This window comes from Fonsecaea multimorphosa (genome assembly GCF_000836435.1).
Source record: "Fonsecaea multimorphosa CBS 102226 unplaced genomic scaffold supercont1.35, whole genome shotgun sequence".
Classification (NCBI taxonomy): domain Eukaryota; kingdom Fungi; phylum Ascomycota; class Eurotiomycetes; order Chaetothyriales; family Herpotrichiellaceae; genus Fonsecaea; species Fonsecaea multimorphosa.
Genome location: NW_015971669.1, coordinates 248,361 through 263,648, shown reverse-complemented (window position 1 = coordinate 263,648; position 15,288 = coordinate 248,361). Strand labels below are relative to the sequence as shown.

At 53.8% G+C, this 15,288-nt stretch overlaps 4 protein-coding genes and 1 pseudogene across 5 annotated transcripts; 2 read left to right on the top strand and 3 right to left on the bottom strand.

The window, feature by feature from the left end:
* Positions 1 to 250: 250 nt before the first annotated feature.
* Positions 251 to 370, bottom strand: Z520_11107 (annotated as a pseudogene). Its single transcript has one exon. The product of its transcript is annotated as a tRNA-OTHER (tRNA).
* Positions 371 to 1,438: 1,068 nt separating this feature from the next.
* Positions 1,439 to 3,217, top strand: Z520_11106 (uncharacterized protein; the record flags this gene model as incomplete). Its single annotated transcript, XM_016781596.1, has 1 exon — positions 1,439 to 3,217. One exon carries the CDS (start codon positions 1,439 to 1,441, stop codon positions 3,215 to 3,217), a length of 1,779 nt encoding a protein of 592 aa, XP_016627374.1.
* Positions 3,218 to 3,962: 745 nt separating this feature from the next.
* Positions 3,963 to 5,576, top strand: Z520_11105 (uncharacterized protein; the record flags this gene model as incomplete). The annotated part of the gene is made up of 1 exon (XM_016781595.1): positions 3,963 to 5,576. One exon carries the CDS (start codon positions 3,963 to 3,965, stop codon positions 5,574 to 5,576), a length of 1,614 nt encoding a protein of 537 aa, XP_016627373.1.
* A 701-nt stretch (positions 5,577 to 6,277) lies between these two features.
* Z520_11104 (uncharacterized protein) lies at positions 6,278 to 7,959 on the bottom strand (the record flags this gene model as incomplete). Its single annotated transcript, XM_016781594.1, has 2 exons — positions 6,278 to 6,903; positions 6,990 to 7,959. The coding sequence occupies 2 exons, from the start codon at positions 7,957 to 7,959 to the stop codon at positions 6,278 to 6,280; spliced, it is 1,596 nt and encodes a 531-aa protein (XP_016627372.1).
* Positions 7,960 to 13,290: 5,331 nt separating this feature from the next.
* On the bottom strand, positions 13,291 to 14,948 carry Z520_11103 (uncharacterized protein; the record flags this gene model as incomplete). Its single annotated transcript, XM_016781593.1, has 4 exons — positions 13,291 to 13,467; positions 13,525 to 13,816; positions 13,915 to 14,784; positions 14,908 to 14,948. The coding sequence occupies 4 exons, from the start codon at positions 14,946 to 14,948 to the stop codon at positions 13,291 to 13,293; spliced, it is 1,380 nt and encodes a 459-aa protein (XP_016627371.1).
* Between the last annotated feature and the right edge of the window lie 340 nt (positions 14,949 to 15,288).

Below are 15,288 nucleotides of genomic sequence, written 5' to 3'. Positions count from 1 at the left end.
ATGGGAGTGTGCCGGAATCGAGGGCAAGGCTTCGGGGCTGTTTATTCGGCGCAGCTGCTTGCGACCCAGCGTTGCAAATGCTGAAAGCAGTCACAGGGGCATCTGCTTATATATAATTTTATATTTTTCCAGACAAGAAGCACCAGAGTGCCGCAGCAAATGTCTCTCAGCCCATCTCCCCGTTAACAACCACCATCCTAACACGCCCCCAAGAGAGCCAAAAAAAAAAGGCACAAAAAAAATATGCGGTTGATGAGGGTGGGACTCGAACCCACGCGGTTTTACCCACAAGTACTCCGATTATACCATTCGAAGCGTGAGCTCCAGGTCTACCTGAAACTTGCGCCATAACCACTCGGCCTAAGAGAGCTCTGTTAGCTCCCAAGTTTCATTATAAAGGTGGTGGAATTTTTCACATACCACCTCACCAGCGTATTTAGAGGCAACTTTGTGCCATATCAATATCTAACCTTCCTTTTTATGGAGGGGTAGAGGGGTAAGACAAGACTGGATGGAATGGTGGGGTGATCCATCAGGCCTCGGCATGTGCATATCGAAGTACTTCATACTACGTTGCATACAATGTGCCTACCTAGGGAGATTGGGGCTTTGCTAGTTTTGACACCGAAGCTGGTTCCATCTATTCGAATACAGGGCATAGCGTTGGGTCAAAAGCCTTGAACCGATCCTACAAGGTGCGAAGCTGGATGGGTATAAGCACTAACAAATAGTGTATCTACCTAAGCATCATGGGCAACAGGACCAGTCAACGACCTACTGAGACACCAACGAGACACTGACGTCGAGGCTGGAATAAAGTCGAGCAGGCCAAGTCACAACCATACAAAAGAATTGTCCAGGTTATCTCATGATCCAACCCCAGATCTGTGCCTCCGATCTGCAAGGTACAAAGTCGTCGGTGCCAGATCCCCCCTGCTTCTTTCTGAGGCTGTGTTACATTGCGTCGTAAACCTTTCTTTTCCTGGGCCATGGGTCAATAGGTACAGTCCTTGTCAACCCGGTCCCGCTCTGTCGGGCCTGAAGGCACCTCCCAGGCACCATTCAACGATACCCGTGGGCCTCTATTGCAAGATCGACCCTACCAATCATCCGCCCTGCTTTGGCACATCCTTCCAGCGCCGTTGGTCCCTAGGAATCAACTCCCTGTTGATCTGGTAATTCTCAGTTGTTCGGTCAACATCTTTATTCCTGTGTTCTCTTTGTTCCCTTTTCAATTTCTCTCAAGAAGACGCCCGTTTCGCCGGTCCAGCCTCCCTAGCTTCCGGACTAGCCGATACTGGGACGCTTCATAGCTCGAACCAATTGTGCGCTTCCTGACTCGTCCGAACACCAGGGGAAAAGTACCAACATCAACACTCATCCACTGATTTCACGGCAGGCAACCTTCCACCAGACCCCAGAGGAATAGCTTTCGAGGATGGCCCAACCTATCTTCGGCCTCCTTGACATCAAACGCCTCCCTTCTCTACTCTCTGCGCTCGTCGCAATCTACCTCACAGTCAAACTCGTCCGGATCATCCAGCGCACCATCAATGCTCGTCGTCGTTACAAAGAAATCCCGCAGTTGCCCCGTCACCCAGTATGGGGCCACTTGATCAACATGGGCGAGAAGCTCAACCCCGCCCTTCAAAGACACCCAGACTATGCTTTTGAAGAAATCTGGGAATCGTTAGGTCGACCTCCAGCTTTCCTGATGGATCTGAATCCCGTGGACTCGGTCTTTCTCATTGTCACGGATCCGGACATCGCGGAGCAGATCACCCAGCCTAATTCGGTCTTCAAATATTCTCTCCCAAAGAGCGACACATTAATGTCCATGTACCGCCTCATTGGCCTTGAATCGCTGATCATTGCCGAGGGAGAGGAATGGAAGATCTTGCGACGGCGGTTCAACAAGGGATTCTCTCCCCAGCACCTGCATACCCTGGATGGAATGATTATTTCCAAGACCCGAGATTTTGTCGATCGGCTGAAGCGCGCCGCGGCGAGTGGTGAAGTATTCAGCCTCAAGGACTATTCACAGGATTTGACGACAGACATTATCACCACCGTCGCGATCGAGAAGGATTATCATGCCCAGACAACTCCGGACGGGGTTGGATCGAAAGGCCCCTTCGGGATGCTCACGGCGTCGAGGCTTCTTTCGAAATACGTGTACCCCGTCGGCAGGGGATTTAACCCGCTGGTCTACTTTGACCCTATCCGGCCCACGAAGTCCTGGTTCTACGAGCAGGTCTTCAACCGCGACTTGGCCAAGGTCATCCGCGAGCAGCTAGCGGCTGAACAGAAACAATTGCGAGAATCGGTCAAATCTGGCCCAAATGACAATGGGCAAACCGGATCGCAGAGATCAATTACGCGTCTCGCATTATCAGGTTTGAGTCCGGACGAGGCGCTGATTCGCAACACTGTATCTCAAGTCAAGAGCTTTCTGTTCGCCGGCCAGGACACAACCGCCACGCTTATCCAATGGCTCTGCTTCGAGCTATCCAAAGCATCATGGTCTCCGCCCTCGGCAGCCATTCTCGAGAAATTGATCCAAGAACATGACTCAGTGTTTGGCAAAGAGGGAGGGCCCTTCAATGCCCTCGATATTCTGGGCCGCACGGATGAAGAATCCCGTAAAGAGACTGAAGCCATCCTTGGCAGCCGCCTACCCTACACAACGGCATTCATCAAGGAGACGCTGCGCATTCATCCCCCCGCCTCTACAGCACGACGCATCCCCGAACTCTCCCCTGAGAATCCGACGCCTGTAAAGTTGAAGCTGCGCACAACGAGCGGCGAGGAGAAAGACGTGGAAGTCAATGGCGTTAGGATCTACGTCTGCGGATATCTGGTTCACATGAACAAAGCCGTGTGGGGACCCGATGCTCCAGTCTTTCGACCCGACAGGTGGTTGGATGAAAAGTACGTGGCGTCTTTGCCCACTGGCGCATGGCGACCCTTCGAGCGCGGGCCGAGAAATTGCATCGGACAGGAATTGGCAATGGTGGAGGCCAAAGTGGTGCTTTGTGCCGTGGCCAGAGGCTTCCAGTGGGAGAAAGTGGGATATTCAGGCAAAGGGCAGATGGCAGAAATGGAGAGACCGAGAGGAGATGGTAAAGATGATGGTGAGCGAGAGGTCTGGAGCGTCAACCAGGTCACATCTGTGCCGGTTGATGGGATGACGATGAAGGTTCAGGTGCGGAGCTAGGTGTTATATGTTTTGAATAGACTTAAGAGCGTTGCGTCGGCGAGCGAACTCCATCTTCAAGTAGTAGACGCCCATAAATGACCCAGGCTTGGAAAGGGTTTGGTTTCTCTGTGTACGAGTATCCTGCACTGGTGACTACCTGCTGGTTAGGCACCCAGCCTCGTGAGGGTTGGCAACAAGGCTGAGAGTGGCTTCGGGGCCGAATGGTCCGAGAGTGACGGATTTACTTTGATCCGACCGTTAAGGGACGGCCGCGACGCGTCACTCGATCGGCGCCAACTTGCATCTCAGAAGCCGATGGAGCATCAAAGACTCGACCGAAGATCGTCCCCAAGGAATTTGCCTCCCCGAACCATGTTCTGCCTACTAGTAATACAGTAGCAGCCAGTGAATGTGCAGGCCATCTAGGCACCCAGCATAACGAAAGCCCAGACCATCTCAAAGATTCACACCAGCCGCGCCACAATGGCGCAGGCACCCAATCGAAAGGCTGCGTCTGCCGCACTTGAGCCTGTGGCGTCCAATGCTTCTCGCAACTTCGAGCTGCCTCGCCGCCATCCATCGCATAAGCTTCGTCCAGGATGTGTGTGCGTAGCGAATGTGTTTGCCTAGGCGGCGGGGTAACCAGAACCTTGTGGTAAATGTGCTATAAAGCATCTTCCTACCTTTGCTGTGGCTTGCCATCTCCCTCTCTCTCATAGTCAACCATCTTTCCTCACTTCATTTCGAAGTCAAGCAAGACAAGATGCCTCCCATCTACTACTTGAATCAACCGCCCCATCCCTTCTGGGACTTCGTCGCCGGGATCGAAGATCACCCTTTCTTCGCCCACTATCGACGACCTGTCCCATCAACTCCGCCACCACAACCCCCTCGTCCAGAGGCCGGGCAATCTCAAGCACGAGCACAGGCTCACGACGCCGCTGCCGCCCAAGCCAACGAGAAAGCCAAGGGCAAGCAAGCTGAGACCAGCAACGTTGAAGATCCTCCTGAAATCGACCCTGCCACCCTTGCGTCTGAACGTAAGGACGTGCCATTCCGTGGCCGTGGTCGCTTCGCCAGGGCCTTTGCAGACAAGGACAACGAGGACAGCAGCGCCGAAGAAGGCAACAGCGGCCGTCGCGGTGGACGAGGCTGTCACGGTCACGGCCACGGTCACGGTCACGACCATCACCATGGCCCCAATCCCTGGGGGGCTGGACCACCCCCTTTCTTCTTCGGCCCTCATGGTCCCTTCGGCTTCGGTCACCACGGGCCCCAAGGCCATGAAGGTCCTGAAGGCCACGGTCCCCGCCCCGGATTCCGTGGCCGCGGAGGCTTTCATCGAGGAGGCCGTGGAGGACCACACCATCATCATGGACATCATGGACCTCACTCACGCTCCCCGCCACGCGGCGGCGGCCCATTCGCCGGTGGGTTTCGCCCCGGCCAAGCAGCACCCGGCTTCGACCTGAGCAACTTCCTGAGTAATCTCGGTGAGCGTCTGGGCGTCGACTTGACCTCCGCCGCCGAAGGCCTGGGACTACGCAGCTCCCCACGCTCAGTCGAAACCGACTTTGAACCACGAACCGACATCTTCGACACCGCCGCCGCCTACGTCATCCACCTCTCCCTGCCCGGAGCCAAGAAATCCGACGTCGGCGTCGATTGGGATGGCGAACACTCCGTCGTGCGCGTTGCTGGCGTTGTCCACCGCCCCAACGTCGACGAGGAGATGATGTCCCGCCTGGTCGTGGACGGGCGCAAGCGCGAAACCGGCGTCTTTGAAAAGACCATTCGCCTGGGAACACCAAGGGACCCAGCCAGCGTCGACGTCGACGGCATCACTGCCAAGATGGTCGACGGCGTCCTGATCATCCGCGTACCAAAGGTCGAGAAGACCTTTGAGAAAAAGGAAGTCCACGTGGGCTCTCCCTCTCCTGCACGACCCAACGAGAGACCCGAGGACGCATACATGAACGAGAAAGACCTGCTCTTCGATGCCGCCGACGACGACGATGAGGACAGGGACATGTACGACGCCGAGCCTATTCCGGAACCTCACCAGCAACAGCAACAACACTCTGCTCCAGCGGACACCACCATGGGTGAACAGAAGCACCGCGAAGCCAAAGAGGAAGAAGCCCTGCGCGAGCGAGAAAGAGACAACCGCTCCGAGACCGTCGACTTCGAGACCCCGGCCCCAAACAACGAAACCACAGAGACACTCCCGAGATATGAGGCCGAGGACAGCAAGGCTCAGGACCACCACCATCACCACCAGCGCGCAGGCGTCGACAACGACCAGGACAATATGAGTGACTGGGAGAAATACGGCTCCGAGGATGAGGGCGAGTACGTCAAGATCAACGTCGACTAAACACCAGGCACTAAACCAATCCACTGGGGGTTTGCAAGGGGCATCTTCTCCAGCTCTTCTTGTTATAAGCATAGGATGGAGTCAGGGCAATGGATAATTCATACCTAGGTAGTTAGTTTCGAAAAACAAAAAAAAAGGGGCGAAGGGGATATGAATTTAGATCCCTCTCATGTCTCGTCTTTAATGTTTCATCATCCAATTGATTCAATGCCCAAATACCAGGTACCTACCTACCTACCTACCTACCTATGTTTCGTCGTAATTTTCTCTCTCAGCTGGTTTCATCCCCCCCTCTTCCATCTGCGTTGTGTCCAATCTGACAACCTGGACCCTGACCCTAACCCTATATAACGGGGGGCAACTGACAGGACACGGGGACTCACGACTTTTTAATTCTTGATTCTTGATCCTTGGGGCTCCCGCACTGCTTCGGTATCACGCCCGCTTTGCCTCTCAAAGTCGCTCGCTGGCGAAATGGAAATTAAGAGGATCGGACTTCGTAGTTCTCAAGGCAGAGGTGTGCGTTCATAGGTAGTACAGGTTTAACTCATTCTTCCCTCCAAAAAAAGCAAGGGGCTCAGGGCCCCCCTTTTGTCTGCAATTCTCCTCGTGGGTCTGGTTCCTAGTTCTAGTTCGTGTTCATAAATCTACTTCTCTATTATCCCTGGTTTCCTCCCTCTCTCCCTTCGTCCCTCCCTTCCTCACTGCGCCAAAACCTCCCTGACCACTTGCGCAAAAGTCACGTTCTGACTACCACCGTCGCCGTCAGGCACCTCCTGCGCGCTGACCTCCTGATACGCGCCATCCCAGAACATGGCGCCCGCTAGGTTCGGCAGACTCATGTTCTTAACCTGCTCGAGAATCGATTTGTAAGTCGCAACGTCGACATAGCCGCTCCCCGCCGCGGGAAATGCAGGCGTTCCGATCAGCAGCCGCGGGGACGTGATGCCGTTGTTAATGTTGTAGAATGTGTTGTCCGGGGAGGCCTCTTGTCGAATTCGCAGAACAGCGCCACCACGTGAAGATCTCTTGTTCCTGCGCGTGCTGCTCAGCGTATCATTCAGCGCCTGGAGGTCCGCGGACCAGGCCTGTAAGGAGTCAAAGAACCCTTGCCCCGAGCTGAGTTGGCAGGATGGGTTGTTGTAGAATTGCACGCTGAAAAAGTCAATGTAGTTGAGCAGACTCGCGACGGGGATGGAGGCGTCCGGCCGGGGGCACTGGGGCGCTGCCGAGAGGTAGTATGACTTGGAAGAGTCGGAGCCCATGAGTTGGCGGAGCGTCGACACTAATGTCGGGATATATGTCGCGGCAGAGGGGAGCTCGTTATCTACGAAAAGCGTAAGTTGAGATGTCTTACAGGAATTGGGGGAACGAGGAGGAGCCTCGTTGGCGGCAGGAGGCAAAAGAACTCACCAATATCAATACCATCCAGCACTATGTTTCCATAGGGTCTCAGAGGCGCCAGGGTAGCATTCGAACCCCCCAAGAATAAACTCCATAGAGTATTCGCGACCTCGACCGCTTGGTCCTGGCTCGACATCGTGAGAGTTCCCACAGACCCGCCGAGACTGAGCAGCACTTTCTTGCCTTGTTGCTGGCACGTAGCTATCATGCTTGAGAAGCCGTCACCGACGCAGTCCAGAAGCCCCGTGGCTCCAGCAGCCTGTTGAGCCGCGTGGGGCGCCCAACAATTCGAGGCCATGTTCATGGCTGGATATCCGCCATTAGAGATCAGACTTGTAACAAAGGCGAGGATCACGACGTCCACGGCAGGGTCGTTGCAGATCTGGGCGAGTGAGATGACAGGCGTCAGGTCCGTTTGCGAGTAGTAGACCACATTGAGGTCCGGGGCTTGTGGGTTGAATGTGGACGTTGCAGTCGGCGAAGGAATCGATGAGGTGAACGGTGCGGTATTGATGGGGCTGGAAGTTGCATAGCTTGTCAGAATCGTCGAGCCCGAAGGAGTAGTGTTAATATCCGTGATGGGGAATATAGTTGTCTGTGGCGGCGTGGGAAGTGTAGTTGACAACGTTCCAAAGTTGAACTCCGATGCAAGCAACTCGATAAGCTGTTCAACTGCACTTCCAATTTCGCCTACAAGCTGGTCCAGCTGCTCCGAGAAGTCTTCCGAGGAGTTTGGCCGCTGGCTGGGAGCCAAAGGTCTCCAATAGCCTGAAGGACCTGCTCGAAATATCGCGTCTCTCCGTGAACGTGATCCTCCAGATCGGGGGAGATGTTGCGCGTGAGATAGCTCGATGGCATCCAAGGTGCTGCGCAGGCTGGCGGCGATGCCTTTCCAGTCACCTGTTGGGGTTGATGCAAGAACGGAATAGGTGCATAAAGTCAAACAGAGGAAGAGAACGAATCTGTCATAAAAAGCCATGACGACGAATGGCGACACCAAATGAAGGACGGGATGGCCTGAAAATGAACGACTTGGACTTATACCTTGGAGACAAACATGGGCTGGGGACTCCGACACACTACCATACCACAAAAGAGCTGGAGAGAGCTGGAGCGCGGCATGCCAGACTCAAGAATGGTGTTTAGCATGCGAGGGAAGGAATGTGTCGCCCTGGATGCTGCTGGCCTTGCTGTCTGTGCTCAATGGCATTCCAGACAATCGCGTCGGCATCATCACGCCCAGGTTTCAAGACTGGACACTTGGCCGCAGAATATATTTGGAGGGTATTAGGGCATGGACAACAAAATTTCAAAAGATCAAGTCCCAACCTTCTGAAAGAGACGGGAGAAGGTGCTGTCATCTCTGTGAGCCAGATCTCAACGAGCGGCTGGTATCGACGATCCCCACAAAAAGCGCGATCGTCAGCAGGCAGCCTCGATTCAATATTGCGAGCATTGCGAGGTATCGGTGTTCGCACGCAAGGAAGAAATGATGGCATGGCCAACACATCTTGCCAATTCGGATTCAATCTCTCTCGCGTAGATGTCAATTGACATAAGAGTCCGGGGGAAGGAGGCAGCGAGTTCCCTCGCAGTTGTTACCAGACAGTACACAATTTGCTCCTTTCTGGCGGCGTTTTGAGACAGGTCCTTCCAGGTAAGGGGGATCGATGTCGGTCTCCCTTTGTGAAGCCAACTGCCCGCGATGTGGATGCTCAATCTGCCGCAGATGAGACATCGCGTGTTCGTCCACTTCTCACTGCTCTTTGCCAATGCCCGCCCCTTATTTGTGCTGAAGCAATGCAGAAGTCATATGCCGTGCCATCTGCAGCCTCCGAAGAGGGCGACTGCATCGATCGATCGGGTTGCTGCAGCGGCAGCTGCTCTTGGTGACTCGTATTCGCCGAGGAAGTCACCTTTGGCACTTGAACCATCTGTCTTTCTAGTCAGTGGCGCTAGACCATCTTGACATCGACCTTCTCCGCCGCTCAGTGTCCGACTTATCCCGGTCAAAAGCTTCATCGACTGATCAGACGCATGTGCGATGACCTGGAACCATTTGAGCCCGTTGCTGCATCTTAAGCTTTCCGGCACTCTCCGTCCCTGTAACTGTGGAGTCAGCGCAGGTAGACGAGGTACTCCGTGCCGCATTCCTGTTGTACTCCTTGAGTCTCCTTTCGGCCCCTGCTAACAAACAAAGTCATGAACCATATGTTCGTGCTAACACCGCATTGGGCATCGGGTAATCCACCGGACACCCGGGGCATGTCCTGTAAGCCGCTTGAATGCAACAAACAACGATGGTAGAGCCCTAGGTATAAGCTGAGAAGAGACAATAGCTGCTGTCTCTGCATTTCGTCGCCACACTTATGCCGGATAGGCCATCACCTCCGACTGCTCCCCAAATCATTTAGTCTTGAATCATGCCTCAAGACTTGCAGGGCTTTGATGCAGGTGCAAATCCTTCTCGAAGCAGGTACCCATCATCTGTCGCATGTCTGCATGATCATGAAAGGTGCTGATTATTGTCCAGGCTGTCTGCCTCCGTTGAGGCACGAGACAAACAGAATTGAGGTCAATCGCTGGGGAGGCTAGTTCTCGGATGACGTTCCTCCCGATCTCAATCACTCAGACTTTCTTTCCCCTGTGTTCTTTGCAAGTTAAACAAGTATACTGCGCGAAGCATCCCGTCACCAGTCAGCCTCGCACGTGATGGTCTCCCTGTGTGACAGCCTCGTTGCTTCAGGTAGTGTTCTCCTGGATCATGCGTGGCCACGACAGTGGCAGGGGAGAGTCCCTGATTCCTCGCAAGCCAAATGGGACCCCCTACTGGGCACCAGCAAGTAAGGGTAAAGGGCCAATTGCGTTCCAAGGTTAGCCCGAGAGTTCTAGGGCAGACTCAGGTTACACAATCGGGGATGCCAAGTTGGCACCCGGTTTTGCGAAGTGCCGAGAAACCTCTTTTCGACGGGGTGTCAGAAAGAAGCAGGGACATCGAGACAGGCCGACGCAGCTCAGGCGCCATGGTGATGCTAGACATGGGTGCGAAGAAGGCAGCAGCCCCGAGCCGTGCCGAGTTCTACTGCGAGGCGGGGAGGCCGACACAGCCAGTCGACACTCATAGGCTGAGGAACCACCGACGCGAAGAAACTGGCGAACTGGGGCAGGACAAGTCAGAGAGCGAGGAAGCATGGTTCGGTACGAAGAGCGGCAGAATGTGAAATACCTGTCCCTAGGTACCTAGGTACATAGGTGGGATCAGATGTACTCGTGAGTGGGAGTCGAGACCATGGACATGCATCAATGGGTGGCGGACGCAATCCCAGCATCGACGACATTCCCTGTAGCGTTGCGCAGGCCGATAGGTTTGCGTGGTTGGAAGATGGTGGTTCGATTGGGTGGCAGCGGCTGCATTGGAACTCCTACTCGTTCTTGAATGGCCTTCCCATCCTTGCCATCCTTGCCCACCACAAGGGGTGGCCCCATTTCCAGCAACTCGCAGATGCTGTTATCGCTACGACTGCCGCCCAGAAAAGTCTGTTGCGATCACCGCGTCGGCGCAGGGGAGTTCTCTGGCTGTCTCGCTCCCCTTTGAAACGCCACTTTTGCATGGTCTAGATCCCTCGACGGCCATAGGTCCAGAGTGGTATGTCCTGGTGAATCTTCGGACCTCACGACAGGGGTTTAGAAGCACTGGTTCTTTGATGCCCCGGGTATCCACTGACAGGAAGCGCAGGCACCTTTACAGGTGCATCCCTCTCTATGCAAGCCACGTCTCTAGTCATCACATCGGAGCACGCTTCTACACTGAGCCAATCAATACTTTCCAAGTGTTTCCCCTCCGAGAGTCTACTCTGTGGTTGATTCACCAATGGCGACCTTACGACGTGCGCGCAGACGATAGGTCGCTCAGGGTACCGATATCCTCGTGTGGGCAAGAAAAGATGGGCGTGTGGTCTGCAGGACAGCGCATGAACGAAACCGCCGCTACAGGCCTCAAGGAGGGAAAGAGAAGCTAGAATAGGCGTTGGATGGCGAGAGGAGACGAAAAACAAGCAGAATGAGATTGTGGGAAACTTGCATTATGCATTCCTCATCCGGCTGGCATAACACGAGCTCGAGTATGTGGTCGGTAACTCGACCACCCATCCCTCACCGCTATCCGAAAGTCACAATTAACGAGACCATAGACTTGCCACGTTTCCGTGACACAGCAGCCAAGCGACCCGTACCCTGGCGTGGTTGGGAAGATGAACATCACTGAACAGCACTGAACCAGAACGTTACACAGCATGAACAACGCCCTCTAGCTTCGATGCTGTGCGACAGTACAAAGGCTATCGACGCCTCTGTCACACAGCAGCTGCAGCTCCTGCATGAACGCACGAGAACACGAGTCTGGAGGATGCAACCACTGGAAAAAGTTTCCATGTGAAAAAGGATCGGCAGACAACAATGACGGCGTCTTCATGGAATGATGGGCATGAATACATGGTTTCTGCTGCTCCTACATCTGACCTTGACGCGCGATGCTGAAAGAGATGTGTGCTGTCATTGCGCCGCCACAACAATAGGAGCTGAGCAGGAACAAACTGTGATCGCCCATCTGAAGAGGGCCTCGCCAAGTCAGACTCCAATGGTATCTGTGCTTGATCCATGAGAAGAAGCTGCCTCAATCAGGCTACCACACTGAGGACTTTGCTGGAAAAGTCACAGGAGTACTTGGGACGGCGGTCAAGCGATTATACTTGGCGCAGAGCGATTTACTCCAGAGAGCGTCCATCTCATCGACGGTATTGTCCCCAGTCCGCTCATTCATGGCTAATTGTCGCCGCCACCGTCGTCGGTTCGGATCGCCGGTGCGAGGAACCCGCCGGCAGATGGTCGTCGCAACGGAGTATCCTGGAAGAGGAAATGCCCCACATTGAGCGACAGACGGCGGGAAAAACCCGGTACGAGACCAGAAACAAAACTTGAAACACGAGATGAGATGGGATGACAAGAAACATCCCGGGCTGGACGGGAGCCAACAAGTTTCTCCCAGCCGAATCCCAAATGACAACTCGAAGAACATGAGGAGTGGCGGCGGGCGGCGCGGTATTGCCGTCTGGATAGACTTTCGGGGGTCCCTGGGGGCTGGGTTCCGAAGCCTACGGGATCGTTTGGGGGATTGAGCCGTGGACGGCGTGTGGGACTTTTGAAGCCGGGCCACCAGAGAAGACCAGACACGACAGCAATGGCCGTCCACGCGCCCGTGACCGCGAAAATCGTCGTCGTCGGCATGTTTGCTGCCATCTGTGATCCTTTTGAGCGAAGCGAAACAAGTATAGTAGTGGCAAAAATGTGTGATGGTAACGGAATTCAGATGGGACAGGAAAAGGAAAAGCAAAGGGACGGGAGGGGGAAAGGATTGGCGGGGGGTGTGTTGGTGACACGAAACGCATTCAATTTCAGTATTAGCCGCCCAGTTGTGAGAGAAACTCGCGAGAAGTACTGTCTGTCATTCATCATACTGTCCGTCATGGTCATGTCCGTCGCTCAACCCAGTAATGTCCAGCTCGCTGTGCGCAATAAAACGGGAAAAGAAACGAGTGAGTGATAAGAAGAAGCCGCTTCCATGCCTGCCACAATCCCAGTCCCTTCCAGTGCATTTCCGTCCCGTCATTCCAGGCCACAACCTGAAGGCGGGGTCACAGCGAAAAAAAAAATCGAGTCAATCCGCCCATCCATTTGTTCGAGTTCATGCGCTCGCTGCCAGGCCCATGCTTCATTTCCCATGCCCATCATGTCCCATCGTGTCCCATCAAGCAAGAAGCAAAACCCGCTATTTACAGTGTCAAGTCATGAAGCAAGCTCCAAGCTCCTCTCAGTAATGCATGTGCACGATGGAAGAAGCTTAGGAAACCGCCTTCCAAGTCCTTGATGATCGAACTGAACATGAAAGTGAATCAAGTAAGTGTCTCGTCCCCAGTAAAAGAGCGTGCGAATCCCTTGTTCTTTTGTTTTTGACATGAAATCCGGCTCCTGTTCCGAGGTATTACAAGACACATGGTGTGAATATTGCTGAGCTTTTGTGGATCGAAGAGAAAGCCTCCCACCTTTCCATCTGCCGTCCTTTTTGTTCTCAATTTTGATAGTCTCCCGTTTGTAACTTTTCGAAAGAATGTGCTCGTTTTAGAAAGAAATGGAAAATCAATTCGGCCAACCGTGAAATCTGGGGTTCGCATGAATATTTATTGCCTCGTTTGACATCCTGCCAAGGGTAGGCTCGGTCACGAAGTGATTCATTTGGAATTAGAGGAGTGGAGAATTATGCGGAGGGAGGTTGGTAGTGTTTCTGGTCGTTGGCGTAGGTCATCATCTCGTCGTTAGGTAGAAGCTTTTCTTGCAACTTTTCGTCTCCAATTTCATAGAAAGGTGGTTTCTTTTGGCGGATCATTCTTCCAGCGTCGCTGGCGTCAGCGTTGGGTCGACTGCCCCAAGTGGTCTGTTGCAAAGCGTTAGCTACATTCGATATGTCCAGAATCTGCTCATCAGAACTCACCACGCCCAATGTGACTACAGCGTAGACCTTGATGGCTCCATGAAACCATCCGAAGAGGATAGACACTGGCCACAGGAAGATGTCGACAGGGTAGCGCACGAAGTGAGTCACCAGCTTGATGAACTTGGAGAATGTCATCCAAGCGGCAAAGGCATAGATGGCAGTCCTGGCTTGGTCGACAGGCCAGTCACGAATGCCTTTGCACAAACAGAGCCAGAGAAGTCCATCCCCGATGATGGCAGGCGGCATCAAAGTCGTGACGTGGACTGCGTACGTGCTGTACGGTTGTTGACTAGCAAAGGGGCCAAAGATGGTCAGTTGCCAAGATCTTTTCAGAGAACCGAGGGAGAATCTCCCATCAGAGGAGCTCCGGGTGAAGATCCAACTTACAGCCAAATACGACGTTCAGCGAACATGCTGGTGAGATTGCTGCGCCAATTACTGCGAGCCCACCTCAAACATTGTTTGAGGAATTTTGGGTTGTCTTCGAGTGTGGTAAGCACTTCACATTCGGGATGGTATTGCATGTAGGTTTCGTGCCGATGATTGACCATCCAGCGCGTAAGGAAATTATCGTCATCAGCGTTGAGCTGGAATTGGCCAAACCACCACTTCTCATTTGTGAATCCGTTGGTGAAATTTACGTCCTGGAGGATGGATGTCCGATAGGCACAGGTACGCCCAGACAAGCATGGAACCCCCCCGTCCATGTGAGTGGTGGACGCACAGTCGAAATTTCGGCGCTCCAGGTAGAGTGCTCCTAGGAAACCATAGATACGCTGAGAGAAGGTGGGATTCTCGGCCCGCCGCAGCCGCTGACAGGTGACCACTCCTCCATATTTCTTGTCCTCGAACGGGGCCAGCATCCACTGGAGAGTCCGACGGGGCCACGTGACGTCGTCGTCGGCAAAGACAATGATCTCGGTGGTGACTTCGGGGATGGCTCGAGCCATTTGCCGTCTCTTGTTGGCATGTTTGACCGACATGCAACGGATGCGGTGGTACTTAGCCGCCGGCATCTTCCCCATGGTCCGCTCTGCCTTGGCCAAGTTCTCGTCGATCGTAACCAGAATCAACTCCTTGGGCTCGTTCTCCATGATCGAGGCAATGGTTCTCTCCAGCTCCTCTCCTTCGCCGTCCAGGGTAGGCAAGATGACCGTGACATCTGAAGGCCAAAGAGTGGGATTTTCTGGGATGGGGATCGGCTTGAAAGTCCAGAACGCCCACAGGTTGACAATGAGTCGGACATAGCGCCAGAGGCTACATTCGGTTAGCTAGACTGGTTTTGCGGTCGATCCTTGGCTGGTGTGCCGTCCACCCCCTCCAAGGGTGCCACGAGGATTGCACGTCGGGGGAGGCAGTCAGGGTCAGGCAGTCACTCACAAGTAGATGATGAAGAGATTGAACCACGTCGTTGAGTCCATGGCTAGTGACGAGGTATCTTGGTCTCGTGTCACTTGGACAAGTTAATGACAAGTGGACAATAACGACAGTAAGAGTGGTGGAACCACTCAAGGATGGGCCCCGGAAGAAACAGGACAAGCAAGCAAAGACGAGAGCAGATTATTGCAAGGACATGAAGGATGGGAAGGTAATGAGAGACAGAAGAGAGAGATCAGAGCAAAGTGATCGAGGCAGGTGAACGATTGAAATAAAAAAAATATGGGGAAGGTCACGGAGCCTAAGATTTCAGGTTGACAAGTCGAAGGCAATGGCAGATGCAGCAACGCATCAAGTCCTGTCTGGCTAGTGACTGTGGGAGAG